This window comes from Aptenodytes patagonicus, chromosome 1 (genome assembly GCF_965638725.1).
Source record: "Aptenodytes patagonicus chromosome 1, bAptPat1.pri.cur, whole genome shotgun sequence".
Classification (NCBI taxonomy): domain Eukaryota; kingdom Metazoa; phylum Chordata; class Aves; order Sphenisciformes; family Spheniscidae; genus Aptenodytes; species Aptenodytes patagonicus.
In genome coordinates, this window is record NC_134949.1 from 50,935,376 (window position 1) to 50,954,718 (window position 19,343).

General features: G+C 39.3%; 1 protein-coding gene across 1 annotated transcript in view; it reads left to right on the top strand.

The window, feature by feature from the left end:
• Positions 1 to 13,549: 13,549 nt before the first annotated feature.
• Positions 13,550 to 19,343, top strand: part of PLEKHG7 (pleckstrin homology and RhoGEF domain containing G7) — a 35,734-nt gene continuing 29,940 nt past the window's right edge. Inside the window, exons 1-2 of the mRNA XM_076328583.1 lie at positions 13,550 to 14,254; positions 15,418 to 15,437. Coding sequence (XP_076184698.1) covers positions 13,550 to 14,254; positions 15,418 to 15,437 — 725 coding nt within the window. The remainder of the gene's footprint in view (positions 14,255 to 15,417; positions 15,438 to 19,343) is intronic.

Genomic DNA, 19,343 nt, shown 5'->3' on the forward strand with positions numbered 1-19,343 from the left:
TCCAATTTTCAAGCACAATGCCATTTCACCAGTTTTAAATAAATGCTATGGTTTTAATGCAGTGGATTGTCTAAACAGGATAGTGTAATATGAACTTACATTAGTAGATAGGCATTTTAATAATATGCCATATTATTTATTATTTTTTCCATGATGAGATTAACTGATTATTTTGGCAGTTTGAATAGATTTGTTTTTCTTTTACAGGGATGAAAATGGTGCTGGCATGCTGCAGATGGCATCATCTGCCGACTGGAAAATTTATTCATGAGATGAGCTAGAACTGAACAGTGTTTCAAACAACTTTCAAACACTGCTAGATGATTATTGAGTCTATTTTATGGAGATAATTTCAAGTACCATTTAGGCAATATTTAAAGAAAGCAAAAAGGCGACTTCAAAAAATTTTTCTATTACAGAAGGTAGAAATATGACATGGATTAAGTTACCAAACGGCTTGTCTTGCCACCTTCTTCAACTGAAGGACTTCTTAGTTTCTGCAGAAGGGTTTTTTTGGAAGGAAAATTTCACAAGAATTTCTTTAGGTTATCGTAACTTTTTAGAGATGGATTTCTTCAGAAATGACCCACTCATGAGATTTTTCCATCTGTTTTCTATATTGAAAGTTTCCTCATAATATAGAAATAGAGGTATATAGGAAGAACTGTTTAACAAGACAGACTGTTAAGCAATGCAGAAATATTCTGGGAAAATAATACTCACATATTCCATGATTTTTTAATAACTGGCTCTGGCCTCTGAAAACTTAAGGCACTTAAAGACATTTCTCAGAATTCCAAATTTCAGTCCTAAACATGAAAAATCATTTCCTTAGGCCAAAATTTTTATTGGTTCACATTATGTGCTAAAAGTTAACATGCTGAAAGAGCAAAATATGAAATAAATATGATATAACTGAAAGATAAAGGATGCAATGATCTGCCATAAGAAATTCTAGTGACTGATACATTAGCAATAAGCTGGGCTAGGGAGCCTCCAGCCCGGCAGCTCTGCGGAGCCGGGATCATTCTCCCACAGAAATGAAGCACAAGGTCTAGATTCTTTTGGATCATACAAACCCAGCCAATGTGCCATGCTACATCTCAGGAAAAGGAGAAGATCCCAGAAATGAGTAGTCAGTAATCTCTCATTAGCCCCAAATTCAGTGTTCCAGCCTTGGCACAAAGCAAGGTGCCTTTTGGAGGCAATGACTGACAGGCTTCCAAAAGAGGTCTTATTTAGCACGTGGTGGGAGTGAACACCATCCAGAACTTCAGTTATGTTACACTGGCAAGTTTCACTCTAAGGCCTTATTGTGAGCCCAAAATCTCAGCGCTCTTTATTTTAATGGCAGAACCACTGCCACCGTCACTGAGATGGTGAAATCAATCACTTTTTTCATACAGGGGATGTGAAAATAGCCCATGATACAATTGGTAGCTAATAAATATTCAAAAGGAAGAACTCAGTAACTATCATATTAATTTATCAGAATATTTCAACTTTAAAATCAAATGGAAAATTCTTATCATTTTTTTAATGAAGATCTACATACAGCAAGCTTGTCACTTTTCACTTTATTGAGAGTTCTGTTTTTTTCTCTGTTTGAGCAGATATACAAAGCTCCAACTGGAAATAAAGGTAACGTTTCTTTCTTAGTACTATAACTGTCCTCTTGAGGTATTTTTCTTTTGAAAAATAATAATTTGTATGTTAAAAGATAAACACTTTGTAAGTATGTATATCTTATCAACTGAGTTCTATTTGCCATTTCAACAACTGATTGTAAACTTGCTTATTGAAAGTACTTATTTTTCACACAAACTGTTGTCTTCAGTACTGCCCGATACCTTCCATCAGGGAACATACCCATGTGTATCTGTATTGGTTTTCTGTTGTTCTCTTTGGACATTTTCACCAAGTAGTTTTTTCTCAATATGAGTCCAGCTGGCAGACTCCGACCTTCACTAAAGGGTTGTGGAATACTTTTTGTAACTGCCACAACTTTTGAAGAAAAAAAAAATAATAATCCAGAGTAGAAGCAAACCCACTCAACACATTTACGCTGTTGTTTTCCCATTTAGGAAATTACATTCTGAGCTCTGATTTCATTCTTTCTGCAAGTGAAGAGAATGGAGTTGCCACTATACTGATCTTCAGATTGTGACTCTATTAATCCTTCTTTTAGTTTAACGTGTGTCTGAGGGGGTGGGTGCAATTCTGGTCTAAGCAACACAGCTAAAATTCCAAGCCTTATTCCTAAGAGGGATGTATAAATCACTTAGATGTGTTGATACCAAAATAAATGACACCAAGTCCATGGAGACTGCTATTCATAGTATTTTGTAGCTGTAACTGTATGTCACCATAGCGTGCTATCAAAGGATCTAAAATATAGAAATGCATATGAATACCCCGTTGAGATGATGAATCTGTGGATTTTTCCACTGTAGTGGAAAATCATTAACTATTTCTTAAAAATCAAAGGCACAGCACTGAATAAAACCAAGAAAGCTGCCTGCAGCTCTAGGGAAATTACCGCCTGTTTCTGTGATGCTCCTCACTAGTCAGCAGCACCTCTGAATTTGTTCTCCAGGACGCGTGGATGCAGACTGGAGATTTTTAGAGGTGTTCACACAATAAACTGTTCATGTTGTAAATGAAGTAGCTCTTTTAATGGCTTAGTCAAAGGGTGCTCTGCTTTATGTTGAGAATGAATGTGACAAAAAGCTGCGTCCTTTTGCTTGTCTTTGTATTATGTTGCCATCACTGGGGAACTAATAGTCTAATTGCTGCCTACTGACTGTCAACACCAAAACGAACTCTGAAGTCAGTTGTATTGTAGTAAATTCCCAGGTGTTTTTAAGTGGCTACAAAGAGGATGGTAAGAAAATTACCATGTGGTAAATAGACAAACTACCATAACTACTTTATGTTTACCTCCATTTTCTTTATAAGAAATTCCCTCCCTATTTTCCTCCATTATCTTTTCTTCTTAAGCTAATGCTAAAAGAAACAGGCCATAGGAGTGGGTGTAGTCATGGTAATTCATAGTGGATTAATTCATAGTGGAGATGAATTTTCTCTCATCCCCATGAACATCCATCAGAAAAAGCGATGTATGTTTCCTTCACTGAAAAATGTTGTCGATAACAATTTAAATTCATTTAAAATCCAAAGCAATATTTCCCAGTCTGAGGGATGGTCAGTCACATCGTACTTAGATAATATTATATATGATTGAGTCAGACAAATAAACAGGACAAATTCTCAGCCAAAATAACTCAGGGTAATCCAAGTGATTTTGCTGAGCTGAAGTGACTACATCACTTGAACAGCCAGTCTTACAGGGGTACAAGAAGCAGTGCTAGCTTTGTGGTGGGCTTCATGCCTTGTATTTCCATCATAAGATGGCATTTCACATGCATTTGTTTGCTAACATCCAAACATCGCCTCTTAATGTTTCAAATGCCACCATTAAAAAGTGATCCATTTTCTGCATATCCGAACAGTGAACTGGTATGTGCTACCAAAATCAAAAAGCTGTGAAGAGGACGAGTTAAAACTCTTTGCCCAGCTAATATTAACAGCAACATCTGGCAACCAGCTAAGGAAGTGCAGCAAAAATTCCCTTTAACTTGTCCTTCTATTGTCCTGATATGTTCTTTAGTTGGAAAATAGGTGTAGTTTATTGAATTTAGATAATAAATTTTAATGAACTTGATGAGAACAGATATGAGTTTAAAGCTTTCCAAAATATTGGGGGGTTTTGTTCTAAAGTAATCTCCTCTCACAGCACATTAGGTCCTAAAAAGCATACGCAGAATGGAAAAACTTTTGTAGATATTTGATGGGAATCCTGTCATTTTCATTACTATGATTATCACGTGGGAAGCCACTGATGAGCAAACAGAAACAGATGTCATTGTTTACAGCATGTCTTGTCTTGGCAGGACTACTGTATCCACTCAATCCAGCTGTCTGGATAAGCCAATGCCAAAGTATAACAGTGTTGGGGGGAATTCAAAACTTTTTCTTCCCAGTATTACGTGTTTCCTGGTGGTATGCCATGCAGAGCTGGCCAGGAAAAAAAAATAAAAATCCTTAAGGCTAGAATAAAAGCTAGTTAATGGAAAGTTAATGTAAAACTATGATTCTCACCTACAACTTTATCTTGTGATTTATGCCATAGCTGGCCAATCAATATCTGTCACCATAACAGCCTTATATAGGGCTTATGGTGATGAGGATGCTGGGTTCTTCCGGTTCAGTGTTACTTGTCTGCCTACAGCTTTTACATTGAGCTGTGAAAAAGATGGTTATGAGGGTCATTGGGAGAAAACATCTGCAACTTTCAATTTAATGACAGCTGCCCTGGGAACCACATTAAAGTGAAAGAATCAGTCTCATTTATCAACACTCAAGCGCACAGATTTCAGCTCTGTATTCCTGACTGATGATTTGCCAGCTGATTCCTTTCTCTGTTTCAAAGTCACTTTGCCTTTAGCCAGAAAACTACAGTTCTTCTCATCATTACACCTCTATTTCTGCAGTAATTAACTTGCAAAAAGGAGAGTATCACTGTCTGAAACCAAGTGCAGCTGCACAGAAGACACTGGTTTGGAGGTCTGGAATTCAGGGATGAAGATGTCTGACATAAAGTCCCATTGAATTGTTGCTAGTTTATTTACTTTCTTTTCGTCTCAGTTTGTCACTTATGAAATGAGGTAAAATACTTTGCAAGACCCTTAAAATGCATCCTTTGTGTAAAACAAAGGATGTTCACACATCACCCAGATTATGTCAGGGCTCCTGAGTGCACCAACAAGCTCTGTAACCTCTCGCCCCCTCCTTGGGCACATTACCAACTGTGCATGCCATGTTGCAGCTGGCCTACGTAGCTCAGCATATTATCATCTTGGCCGGTGGCACTTTCAGCCAGAGGAAGTTCTTGTAGGTCTTCTCTTTGCAAACAAGAGCCCTCATATACTGCAGAGTTTTCTGCCGGCAGAGCAGCAGTAGAGGGTTCAGGCTCCATCAGTCATGCCCATGGATCAGAACATAAAATCAAGATAAGGCGCGAGTTTGTTGCTCCTTACTAGGCAGACAAGGTTAGGCAACCTGTGTGCAAACTTCATGCATCTGACAGCACTATGCTTAACACTCAGGCCAGTAAACATGGTCATTAGCAGCTGAGGGCCAGACAGCTTGAAGACCATGGGAAGGATTCCTGTAAGATGGATAGATAAATCTGGAATAGTCACATTTAAAGCCACTAAGGAGAAATAGTAATATCTCCTGGGGATCCTAAAATGGGTGCCTAATATAGGTCAGATGAATTATCCCCTGAAGTGCACTGCATGCATAATAGGCATTACCATTGACTACAGAGGGACTGGAAAATGGCTGCTTTAGATGCATGCCTGTCTAAACATGGATGAGACGAATCCTTCTCCCAGATACCTTGAAGTGAAATTGGAGAAAGCAGGCCAGCAGCTCTCTGATCTGCCAGGTGAGATTCAGACCTGCTCCTTTGGCTGTTATGTCCTAACTCTGCTTCAGTATTCTGATTTGCATTTGTTTTTAGATTAGGTGCTGAGAGATGAAAACCAGGCACAGCATCTGACAGGAAAGGTGATCACCTAGATCGCTAAGAGCTATCAATGTTGTGAACGAGATGCTAAAGTTCAAGCTGACCCCCAAGGAATTAATAAAGAAACTCTCAGAAGAGAAGATGAACCATAAAAGGGAGTATAAATAAAGCTGACTGAAGTCTTCTTAAAAAGAGTAGATTTGTTGAATTATGTAGTTTGGAAGTAACTAATATTATGTGAAATAATACTCAACAGATGCTTTCTTCCAAATGTATTTTTTTGAAGTAACTCTTCAAATGGAAACGTTTCAACTCTTGAAGTGACCTATTTTTAAGGTAAAAAGCATTACCTACCAAAAACAATGCTTCACTAGACCCAGAGTAAACTTAGATAGAGGGAAGTTTTGCCAAGACAGTCAAGTCATTTCAAGTCATCCACTTCAGCCCACAACAAAGCTGCTCCTTTGTTACTTCCTTACATATCATTACCCTGATACAAATACCTACAGATGATTGCAAACCAAATAGATGGTTTCATACAGAAATTGATAAGTGTTTGAGAAATAGCAACTCTGTTCCTCCTCTGCCTTTTATCCTCTTTGGCTATTAGTTACATTGTGGATGTCACTGAATTCTGAATGGAAAGAGGCTTTCCTCCATACAGATTGGGATATGCAGAAAAGCGATCATTGAAGTGCCATAGAAGTTGGTTCTGAAGAATAGAAAAGGTCTCTGCTTTTCATAGCATTTTAGAAACTTTTTCTATTAATAGTGGGGTTTTTTTTATTTTTGGCTTTGTTTTTTTTTTTCTTCTCTAAATCATATTTTCATTTGCTCCAGAGGAAGTTCAAAAATAAATGCTTTACACAGAAATCATTGTGTACAAGTAGGAATGCACACTGCATCACTTGCTAACTTCTGTAAAAAGTATTACTGTCTACTGATTTAAAAAAAAAAAACAAAACACTATTATTATTAAAGGCAGAACTGGCAGTGCATGTTAAAATCATGCAATACTTGCTCTCATTACAATTAAATTCCCGTTTGCTTTGCCAGATTTTAACCATCTGGCAGTGATTTCATACAACAGGTGTCTGCCGTTAACTAAAGTTTTTGAAACTTCTCAGGCAAAAGATTCTGTATTTTTGAGGGCAAATCTAGAAGATAAAAATGTACTGTTTGTGCCTTAATAACCAAATGGGAATTTCTTCTTCTATAAGTCTAGCTTTGGATTAGTCACTTGAAATTTTGCTGGCAAATAGAAAAATGTTTTTTGTGCAATTTATGTTGGTCCCATGAAATCTGCCAAAATTTGCCTAAGGTAAAGCTTTGGGAAAATGGCAAATAGTGTCTCCCTGACTAAATTTCAAAAGGTTTCTGTCCACACTTACTGGAAGGATCAGATGAACTTCCATGCTCTGTGGCTGCAGCTCTGGGACAAGCCAAGACTTTCTAACTGAAAACAGGAAGCTTCCTTTCTTTTTTCTTTAATTAGGGATGGCAAAAGCACGCTGTAGGTGTTTAGAAGACCAATATTTTTGTTGCAAAGCTAAACACCCAGAAATGAGAAAGTACCAGAGCATAAATCCCCTTTGGTACCTTTTTTGAGCTCTTTGGGGAAGGAATGGGAGGCGATTCCAGTTCAGATGATGGACCAATGGTTGCACAACCTGTACAGCCCCCTGCCCCATTTCATCCAGTTCTGGCATTATGATGGGTCTTAATCACACATTCACGCTGTGTGTGAGATGAGACCCGTCCTCAGGATGCCCAAGCTCTGGGAATGAATCAGCACTAAGGTAGGTAGGAGATTGTTGTCTTTGGACCACTGCTCTTTATTTGTTCAAAAGCTGAGAAGCATGAGGTGACTGAGGTTGGCATTCATAGGGAGAGAAACGGGAGTTCTCATGTGAATGTTTCCCCAGAAAAATAGATTTTATCTCTCCATCTACTGCATAGTTTCTTTGTGGTGCTGCCCAAGCCATTTAAACTGAACTTTTCACAGGGGTCACTAAGTGCACGCTCTTTATTCTCTGGGTACTTGACTTGAGACATGAGGTCTGATTACCAAGGGAGCTGAATACTTACAGCTGCAGCTGATGTCAATAGCATCTGTGCGCTGAGCCTGTTAAGAGTTATTCAGAGCTAAGTATATGGAAAGCAGAAACTCAGATGTTTTGATTTGGACAGCAAGAACGAGTTATTTTTGCCAAGTTACTTTTGATTGGTGTGGCCACCTCTACCCTGTCTTGTGAACGCATCCATGTTGAGACCACATCTGCCGACTTTCTCACCACAGAAATGCTCCTAGAGGAATCTCACTGATAGACAAAGAGATAACACTCCAAGTGTGTTCTGAAGTTTTAAGCTCTCATTAGGACGCCCACACACACAGAGTGTAGACTATCTGACCTTAGGACCAACTCTACCTGGCTTGCCCTGCAGCTCTCAACACTGACTTGCATTCTAGCTGGAAACCCATAACCTCACACCATGCCCCAGTACTGGTAGCCCATGGCACTTGGTCTGTTCCTACAAGCGCAGCAGATGAGGTGGGGGACACAGCCTGATTTTTAAGGCCAGGTCATACTGCGAAGCTGCCACAGATGCCGCAGGGCTATTATCAGGACTGCAAAGACATGCCATTTGCTTCTCTTGTTTTGGAAGGGCTGTCAAGCAGCCATAAACATGTCATATGAACTCAGAAGCAAAGATCCATTCGAGGGACTAACCTGGGAGCAGACCTCAGAGAGTGTAATAGCTAGATGAGCATGTTTAGGATACACCAAATTCCGGAGGTTATTTGAAACGGGACACAGTAAAGCCCATTTCCAAACAGCTCCATCAATGGAGGATTGGAGGATGAAGAGTGGAACAGAGAAAGCTTTCTACCTCAATGTAGACAACATGCAAGATTTTGAGGACAAACAGCCAAAAGGTTGGGAGCATTGTAACTTTGTTCTCATCCTAAATCCAAAACACAGCACTGTACCAGCTACTAGGAAGGAAATTAACTCTATCCCAGCCAAAACCAGGACAATGAAGCATAAGGTTTCAGCATACAGAGGCTTAGTAGCATGAGTAGTATGCGCGTTCAGAAGGTGACTGCAGAGGCCGGTGAGGACATCTGGCTATGTGTATTTCTGGAACAACCAGGGAAGTTGGGCTGGAGAAAATGCTTAGGATAGATGTGGTTATGTTCAAAGTTACCAGAGGTCATTGACCTGAAGTATCATCTCGATCCATAAGGGGGCATAGGTCTCACTTGGAGATTAACCCTGGGAGGAGTCACCTGGGAAACCCTGCAACTGTTTAAAAGACCATGGCTAAGGCTGATGGCAGCATTACAGTCCAGGTCAGCAAAGGCCAACGAACTGGGGCACTGGCTGTGCTCAAAGGAGGCTACCAGGAAAAGATGCACAAGAGACAACCAATTAAGTTTAGCTTCAGATTGGAGGTGTATTTTAGAGTAAAGGTAGTTGACAGAAAGCTGAGATTTGAGCATGAATGCTAGGATTTAGAACAGAAAAGGCCATTCATCTAATGTAATTATTTATTTTAGAAAGCACGTGCAAGGTAACTGGAGCTTAGTCAGTTAAATGACTTGTTTGCATTTGCTTCTGAGGATGAAAATTACAGTTCACGGAATTAATGCTATGGCAAAGGTTTGTCTAGGATTGAGTTTATAGTTGGAGCTAGGATGATACTTGTTTGGAAAGGTAGTAGCTTATGTAACTTGAGAAGAGGCGGTGATAGGAGCCAGTTAAGTACACATACATAGTCCAAGCTGAGAGGGGTACCTGTTTTATTACAATTAGGACTAAGAGGCAAGTTAGGCAGTGCAAGTGAATTCTGGGCAAAATAAGGGCAATTATGATTTCACCTACATCCAAAAATAGCCCCCCAAGTTAAGCCAGAGAAGTGTTTAAACCTTTAAGAATACTTTTAATTCTGGGTAAAGGAAGTTAGAGATAGTTTTCAGTTTATAGCACCAGCAAATGGGAAGGAAATAGAATAACTTTTTATATAATTGCGACTAGGCTAATATAAGTATACTGATCACATTAAGGATACATCTCAACTAGAATTTTTAAAAAGAAAAACAAACCACACCCACAAACCAAGAAACCTCCAGGTCTCAGGGTCTCAGTCAGAACTAATTGATCAAAAATGGCCTTAAAATGAAGTTTCTGCCTAGCTACACCCAAAGCCACCTAAACCAGTCCCAGCACTGCATGTCAGAGAGTAGTTCACACCAGCCCTGATCTCATACTAGACTCTAACTTGTTTCTTTTACTAACATTTACCCAACTGTCTCTTCCAAAAATGATCCCACAGAGCAGCTATCAAGGCCCAGGTATTGGTATCCGAGCAATGTACAACAGCTGCCTTTCTAGCCCAGCCATCTCTGTCATCCTCTGAATTGCATGTAGGCAAACAGAATAGCAGTATTTGAACGTTTAGACATTCAGAAGTTGGGACTAGATTTAGATTTAGGATGAGGCTTCCATGAGCTGAAAAGCAGGAGTATGGTCTGGTCTGGTAGACCCTGTACTAATTTGGGGACTGGTGCTTGCAAAGGGCCACCAAGATACTTTCATATAAGCAGCTGTGGAAGTAAAATCATAGTAGCACCTTTAAAGAACATTCAGAAGATTTCAATCAGGCAGCAGAAGAGCCTGTTTATGCACTACACAAAAATGTAAGGAGTGACAGGAGCAGAAGGCATAGCTTTCAGCTCTCCCCACCACAGAGGTGGTTTTCCCCCCTAGAAAGGGTATGGCTTCACTTGCTGACTGTCTGTCCCCTTCCCACAGAAGCCTGCACTTCTTCCTGGAGAGCCTCACCACCCCAACTTGCCCAACTGCAGGGCACCTAGGTCTCTCCTGTGGGGTTGGAAAGGACAGCTTTGAACACTGTAAAATCTCCAGACATTTGCATGTTTCACCAGGCAACAAGCTCTGTTCCACTTCATCTGATACTAATATCACCTTGAGAGCAGCATAAGGAGTCAAAAAAAAAAAAAAAAAAAAAAAAGTCTTACATTCCTAAAACCCCTACTTAAAGCAAATACACTTGTACTATCAACTATCAGACAGGGTGATCACTTTTTTTTTTTAACTTATCTCTTTTTCTTAGAAGCCAAACTCGATGAATACTGAAATAAAAATTGTCACAGTCTTGCAAATAAAGTCTTCGAGTTTGTTTTTTTCTGTCATTCTCTTGAAAGAATCCTCCCTCAATCCACAGTCACATACAATGCTATGCAAAATCAAAGGCACTTACTCATACCAGTTTTGGGGTATCATGTTTTGGTTTGTGGATGAGTTTTGGAAAAAAAAAAAAACCTTTACAGAAAATGAAAACGTCATGTGCAAAGGTTGTCTGCATTTTGAAGTGTTCGCTCAGCTCTCTGAAAATGTCTGTTAATTACACAATAGATTTCAACATTTGTGGAGGTTAATGCTTCCTCGCAAGTTATCTACCAAATAAACCATCTTTCCCAAGTTTCACTTTCAATTCACCCAACCAAAGAATGCCTAAACCAATTCTGATGGTTTCCAATCAGTTCTGCAACAGAACAAAATAGTGAATTATCGATGTTTGGATGAATTTTTAAATACTCTGATACTGTGTTCAGAATTACTCAGGTAGTTAGCACACTTGTTAAAATTAATAACTGATTGTAAATAACGTAACCAAGGGATATATAACTACTATTCTTCCATGACGGATGAACAATGCATAGTTAGATCCAGCCAAATGAATCAAGACAAGGGGGGGGGGGGAAGGATTCTTGGAGGGATCGAGACATTTCATCTGCTCTTGCAGCTTATTATATACTTGACCGAGATCTCTCTTGCCCAACTTTATCAACGTGAAAAGTACAACAAAAGAATTATAAAAGGAAATGAAGCTTAATAAAACATATGGATCATGTTACCTTTTGTAAACGGGCATTGATCCTGAAGCCACTTCCGTCTGACCTGATAAACAAATCCCCTAGAAACAAATCTACAAGAAGAAAAACTAGTTCCCTATACCAGCATTCAGTAAGGAGGCTTTAAAAGAGAAAACGCTACTGCTAAGCCTAGTATCAGTTAATCAAGCACTTGTTGAAAATTTTACTTAATTGCGTATGAAAAGGATGTGACATACTGGAAGTTGGTAAATCTTCATCTGGCTACCTTGGTAAGTTTAATCATATACACTAATTTTTCTGCATGTGTGGCATATTTCTGCACTTTTTTTAACAATGTATTTTCTTTACAAATATTTTGCTGCTGAGAGATTCTACTCATAAAAGTAACTCATAAGTACTCATAAAGAAACTCATAAGTTTCAACTTATTTAACAAAAAAAAAGGTTGGTAAACTGAAAAGCAAAAAAACAAAATCATATTTTTAATATAAGACTTCCATGAAAAGATGTCTTTAATCTTTTCTATTTCTGCAACAGAACTCTATTCACATAAATTTCTGGAAGCTCCATGCCAAGTTGCAAAATTCTGCATGGAGAAGAGGTGATTATTAAAAAAGAAAGAAAAAAAAGCAAAGAGAATGCCTGGCCAAACAATCATCAGTCTTTTTATTTCATTATGTAGCTTAGATGTGATTGCACTTCATAAAATAAAAGTCTTGAAAGATTAAAAAGCAATAACAGCAATGGTATGCAGTCATATCTTTGCTCAGAAGTCAAAAATAGTAATAATTTGTCATTATTGTCATTTATGATGTATCTTGAATGTGATTTTTAGTGCCTGTCCATTTTAATAAGCATAGGTGTTGATTAGCCTTTATCTATTAAAAAGGAATTAATATTCACTACAGTTGTGAAAGAAGCCATTTCCATCATAAAGATGTGCGTTTTCTTCCTGTAAACATCTGAATGATTGTCTTATAATAACTGAATTATTTGTAAAAAGCAATACTTTGAACTAGTAAACTTGATGAAATAATTTGTTTCTAATCACTTTATAAATCAATCTGATGAGACTATATAATTAGAAAAAAATCATATTCAATGTGCGATATTCAATAGCTCAAGAAAAAAGTCAACATGTGTTTGAATAAACTCATTCTAATAAATAAAAGTGCCCAAAGAAGCCAGCAATCATGAACAGTTTTAAGATTCCTCTTAGCAAATGAAGAAGCTGAATTAAAGAAGGGGTTGAAGAGGTTGAATTAATAATCTCCAGTTGTAACTTGAAATGTCAGTCCAGTTTTAGAGAGACTAGTCATCCAAATACCTTCAAATAGAGCTTCATGAATCACGGAACATAAGATTATTTACTGATCAATCAACAGATAAGTTACTTTGATAAATTTTTGTCTTCATTATTTGATTACAACATATACATAATGTTTACTACAAAATACTTTCCTGCTGAAAAGAAAAGCAAGACTGATTAGACTCACCTTACATAAATGTTAAATTGTATTTGCTTAAGCATTCAGCAAGTAATTAGTATTTGTACATAAATGATTTATGCAACAAGTAGGAGTCCTGAGAGTTAGTGACTTCATTTTTATCCCATGTACAGCGGTATCACAATCTCACTTATTGATGGGGGAGTGGCAACAGGAAATCAGGCGGCTGCAGTACCAGATGAGCAGAGTTCCTAATCACATAGTTAGTCTTTACCATCTGATTAGTTCTGCTGACTGATGCTGACACTGCTTGCACAGTCAAAGTTAGCGGCTGTTTTAACAACAAGCTGTTCAACAGCTTGCTGAAATAGGGTCCTGAAGCTGTCGAAACCTGCATTTAAGCAGGATTCAAAACACAGGCAATTGTTTCTGTACTAGTACATATATCTACATTATTTTGTTTAGATTTTTTTTTCCATTTGCATATCCTCCCATATAAAAATGCATATGGCAAGTTTCTAAGAACCTTTTCTGATCATGTGTCCTAGGTACACAAAGCTATAAATTTTCATGCTGCCAATAAAGAATGCAACAACCAAGCTGTGATTATTCTCCAGACCTGGTGAAAGAAACCTGCATCAGCGTGGAACTTCTAAACAGGGAAGCCAAGCTTCATAAAGAAAATGTTGCTTTGTCTGGAAGCAGCAGTCCAGAAGATGTTTTCAGTCCCTGTGAAACGCAGGCAGTATCAGTTTGTATGGACACCACCATGCCTCCAGGTGACTACATTCGAAGACGAGGTTATACAGAGCCTTCACTCCTGAAGCTTCCCACAGAGGAGTGCATTGGGAGTCATCATGCACCTTTCCAGTTTGACCGGCATGCTTTGGCCAGAATTTCCACTTCTCCAACTTTAAGGCGTCTAAGGATGGCCTCTGCCTCACAAGCACTGTCATTTCAGGACTGCTCTGACACAGCTCAGTCGGGGAATCAAAAGGAATACGCTGGCTCTCTCCACCACATTTGTAAGAGTCCACCTCGGTGCACTACAGCTTCCTCATTGTCGTTGCCTTCTTGTGTCCATGCAAAATTACTGTCTTCCAAAGCCAAGTCTGAGACAACTAAAGCAGATCCAGAGTCTGCCAGCACCAGATCAAAGCTGCCAAGCCAAAAAGACACTCTCAGCAATGGCAGTCCCAATGAGACACTCCAAAACTCTTGGAGAGCCAACTTTGCTACGCTGCCGAGGAGACTCCTCCACCCCAGCCCTACACCACAGGAGGGTGTCCAGGTAAAAGGAATAGGATGATGTGACCTCCTTTTCAGTCTTGCATATTCAGTGTTGGTCCATCATGGCCCAGTGCACAAACAAAACCACAGTTCTTAACCTGAATTGCAACCTGGCCCTAGTTCCTTTGATACAACAGACCAACTTCTATTCTCATCAGGAAGGGAGATTTTTTTTTTCCTTCCAAATCAGCAAGAGACAATGGTTCCAGCCTTGTCTCTTGGTGACCAGGTTGGCCTAGTCCACTCCTGCACATGGCCACTCTTTCCCACCTCTGTCCATTCACCCTGGTGGGCCAGTATAACTGTTTGTGGGGCTATGAAAGAACAAGACTAAGTAATTTATCCAGTTCTGATTTGGGTTTTAGAAGATTATTTTACTTCCAGGGTCCTTCAGCCAGGTTCTTCCTAAGCCAGGGTAGTTCTCTATTCTGTTTTACTGAATAGCGTTATTAACCCCAACAAAACCAAGAATGAAGTCATTCAAGATGGTTGAGCCAAATTTAAGGTTTGCTACTACCAAAGGAAGAGGTCCCATTCCCTTTCTTTACTTCCACTTACCTAGCTCTGCCACTCACTAGCCCCCTCCATTTTTATGTTCAGCTCCATAAATGAGCAGGCAATTGTGCAATCTTTTCTGAAAAAAGGAAACACTGGTCCAGTGAGTGCCAGCATCAGTAAAGAGAAATAAGCAAGGGACGAGCTAGCCCTCGTCTTTCCCTGGCGGCAGACTACCGTCCAGCTGTCCCCCATAACTTCACCCCAAAGAGAAAAGGAGAGGCCCTGCAAAAGCCAGGTTTGCTACTAGATCTACTCTCAAAGACCTTGCATCACTTGCACAAGCAGTTAAATTCAGACACGTGCTTGACTCCGTCCTTACACAAAGCACCTACACGCACATTTCACTGAATGTGGATGGTGTCAAATAGGTGTATAGCTCTTTACTAACCAGTTAGTTTCATGCCACAGACCAAAAGCTATTTTTGTCCCCCTTCAAATATAGGATATCAGATGAGTTCTCCTCCTTCCTCCACAACAGTGAAAATAATTAGCCAATGTCTAAGTCTATGTAGTACATTTCTCTTAGCAAATGAGTACTTTTTTCACAAAATCAGATTGCTTGCTTGCTTTCTGACCAAGTAACAAGAATATCTCACTTTCTTTCAGAGTGGATTGCCTATGCAAAGGTATGCAAGTATTTGTTTTATCTTATTCTAAGCTTCACTTCTGTAAATTTTTAATGAATCCGCTTCACTCTAAGACAAAACTGAACAGCGAGGCATATATGTGTAACTCAACTTTAATTTGTAGATTTGCTTTGTGAAATGCCTGTCATCAGCTTGTTAAACTAAACTTTTTAATGAGATTTTCTTTCAAAGATAGCCCTCTCCCTGACACATTTAGCTATGTTTCACACAATATTTCAGCTGGACCATCAGAGAGCTCTGCACTAGGAACTAACTGCCAAAAGGTCTGGCTGTTTGGATTAGCAGTGTCAAATTTCAGCTTGAAGAATGTGAAACATCTCATAATCTTGAGCGACATTCTTCAAAACTTTGTGGGAGGGAAAAGGGAGCAAAGAAGCTAGCAGAACAGCTCGATATTGTTCTCATACACAAGCAAAGCAGATCTAGGACTGCTACTGGCTGGGGGGGTTGTTAATCCTACAAACTAAGAAGAATACTTGAATTTTATAAGTTAGTGCAGGCAAGATAAGGTGTTGTGTACCGTAGATCTGTACAGCAAATTGCATCAAGCTCTTACAAGCAATTACCAGAAAGTAAAAGCTTGATTAGAAATGAGTTTGATTCAGCCACGTTTGTTTCCTTAAGATGTTCAAAAGTTTACAGAAGGGAAACTAAGTTTATTTTCTCCCCAAAAAACAAGGAAGTAGGAGCTAGTACCTCCCTTAATAACCATACCTCTCTCACTGATGGTGCAGTGCTCACTTTACTGCATGATCCCCTTGAAGATTTCAGGTGGGGCATGCAGGTGAGTGAGGTATATTAACAGCATTAGCACTGGTGAGCAAGGCTTGGGGAAGACAGAAATAGCCTCACAACAAACAGCAATACGCTGCTTTTGTGACTCTACCGTAATGTGTTTCACTTCTTAAGGCAGTAGACATCATTAATTGAGCTGTATCTCCTCTTCTTCCCAATGTTTACTCATTTTTCAGGTAAAAGCTCTGTTATAACCAGCAGTTTGCAAACAGGTCTGTGTTTGGGACTGGGTGTGCTGGAGCAGGCTGATACAGTTTATGAGTCATTACACAATGCAGTTCCCTAGACAAGGCTTAACAGATGTGTGTGTGCCTACATGTTCACTGTAGAAAAGGCTTCCTAGATTTTCTGAACTGTTGCAGTTTCCAGCCCACTCTTTAGCATTTTGAATTTACAGTAGAAGAAGGGAGAGGGAGATGGAGAGAGGAGAGAAGAGAGACATCTTTGTATCTTGGTATGAAAACAGGTGATCTGCACCTATTATGGGAAGAGTCTGCACTGATCCAACTCAAAACTATAATACGTAAGCATATCTCACTGACGGGGCAAAGATCTGTGTGATCTGTAGCAAACTTCAGGGGAGAATTTGAAGAATACTGAATGTAAATGGCTAAATGGGAGAACATTAAACATTTAATGTACACACCCTCTCTTGGTGCTACTTGCCTGGCAGCTTCGGAGGGAAGCCACTATATACCAGCTAAGATATAGGCTCTGGACTTCTATCCAGACACATTTTAAAATCAAGAAATCACACAGGGAACAACGCAAGCTTTGTTCCACAGACACCATCAGGAAAGACTGAGAAAAGGATGTTCGGATGATGTATTATGATTTTATTTCTTGTCCTGACCGATATTAGAATGTGCAGAAATGTAAAACAAAAATCACCAGTTTCTGCTTTAAAGTTTTTTGTCAGGTTGAATTTGGTCCAAGGGCTGGACAAGGGCTGTATTCAGCTCCTCCTTTATCCAAATCATTAGTCTAACTCCTTAACAGCTAATGCCTTCTTATCACAGCCAGAGAAAACTGCTGAAATGTCAGATTATTCTCTCCATCTAGAAGCGCATTGGGACAGTTGGCAACCCTCCTCCAAGACTGATTTATATATCATCCAGGGTAAAAACGTACCTCCATCCTTCAGTTTTAATGAACATCTCTTCTACCTGCTCCCAGGCTGTACTTTCAAAAGCATTTCTTAAAGCAGCAATGCTCATTTTAAACAGCCTTCCTCAGCACAGCCTTCAGTCAGGAATACCAGTACATATCTGTTGGCATGGCAACGTGCTGAACTGATGCTGATTAAAAATAATCAGCCAAAATAAATAAACAAAAAGGGGGCAGCAGAGAGAGCAGTGTGTGGTGGAGACAGGGCAAGATGCACTGCCATGGAAGGAAATGTTGATAAAACAAAACCTTTCATTTACTCTGAGCTCATTTTCTGCTTGCCCTGTTCAGCATATCAGAGACTGGGTGCAAAACTGGATTGCACTATTTCCTAAAGACAACCAGCTAATGAGAAGTCTTCTCAGTAACTGCTAAGGCAGCTCATTTTCAATGAGTTGAGGGAGCTGGGCTCATCTATCTTGAAGTGCTCCTCTTCCTCTTTTAATGTCTCATATGCCTGTAAAGTGTCATCCTAACTCTTTGAATCAGGGAGTCCAAATACCCTCCCTGAGTGGCTTGGGTAACAGTGTCATCACCTGGCAGCTATCTCAGTACTGTGACCATCCTATAATGTTCAACCCTTGTAACCTCTTCAGTTGCTTTTATTCTCATCTAGTAGGCATTCCTTTAAATAACATATCTATTATTTAAGTAAGGTGATTTATATATACATGTTTATTCCCTGGGACATCTAAAGGTCTACTTAGGCTATGATTATGAACATATCAAGATACAGACATCTGAAAAGCAATCGGCTGAAACTCTCCATGCCCTAGAAACAACTGTTTACCCAGGGTATTTGTTTTTCGAGACCATGAGCTGCTTCGGTGTTTTAATAATTTTCCATAACTTTTTAATGCAAACCTGTGACATTCTCTTGTTTCATGAAACAAGTAGATTTAAAGGAGGAGCTATTGCAGGTGATATCTCCTCAGGTGCTTGAGTTGATCCCTAAAGTACAAACGTTTCTTTCACTCAAGCACTTCAGGCCCCTGCCTCTAATAAGAAAAACAAAAAACTAAAGAAAAAGGCAAAGCTACAGGGTCTGCAGGCATGAAAAGATGGTAATATATTGCATACAGACTGAAAAATTGATAAATTGCATCATACGGCACTTCAGTAGTTTCATGTCTCCAGTAAAACCAACAAGAGCATCTAATGTATCTAATATGTCTACAGGCATCAGGCCAGATGATCACAGATACTTGTACCGTCATCTGTGAAGCATGAGTACATAATTTAGGCATGTAAGTCATTAATCAGACCATGCATGTCAGATTGCAAAGATATATTGTAGATACACATCCAAGTGACCTTGGCATGCTCCCAGACTTCACAGGCTTGCATACCTATGTGAAGAGCTTGTTTAGACATATGTGTCTCTGAAGTTCAAGGCCTTTTTGATCTAGGGAAATAACACCGTTTAACTCAGTTACAATGAAACTGTGCTTCCCATTGATAATCTTCATAAGCGACTAGCCTCCAACTTCAAAATATATTCTGCAATTGAAGTAGCCTAGATACTTTAAAAATCAATAATACATTGGCAAAATTTTATTGTGAATCCAACCCGAAATAAATCTCCTGAATTTCCCAGTACAAGATTGACAACTTTTAGAATTATCTTTGTATTGTATTGCAGCAACTGGCTTGTATAATAATCCAGCTGCCCAAGAGATTGCATGGTGGAATCACTAGAGGTTTCAGAAGCATCTTAATACAATTGTTGCCAACACATAAAATTTGCACTGGGTAGCACTCAGCGCGCCTCATCAGTGCGCGGTCTCCCTTGCACTAGTACGGGCTCGCAGACAACCAAGAAACAGACCCCATCCATGAAAGCTCTCAAACCATGTTAGGTTCAATTTCATGAGAAACCTCGGAGTTTCATTGAAAATCCCTGAAGTTAAATAAACAGATCCT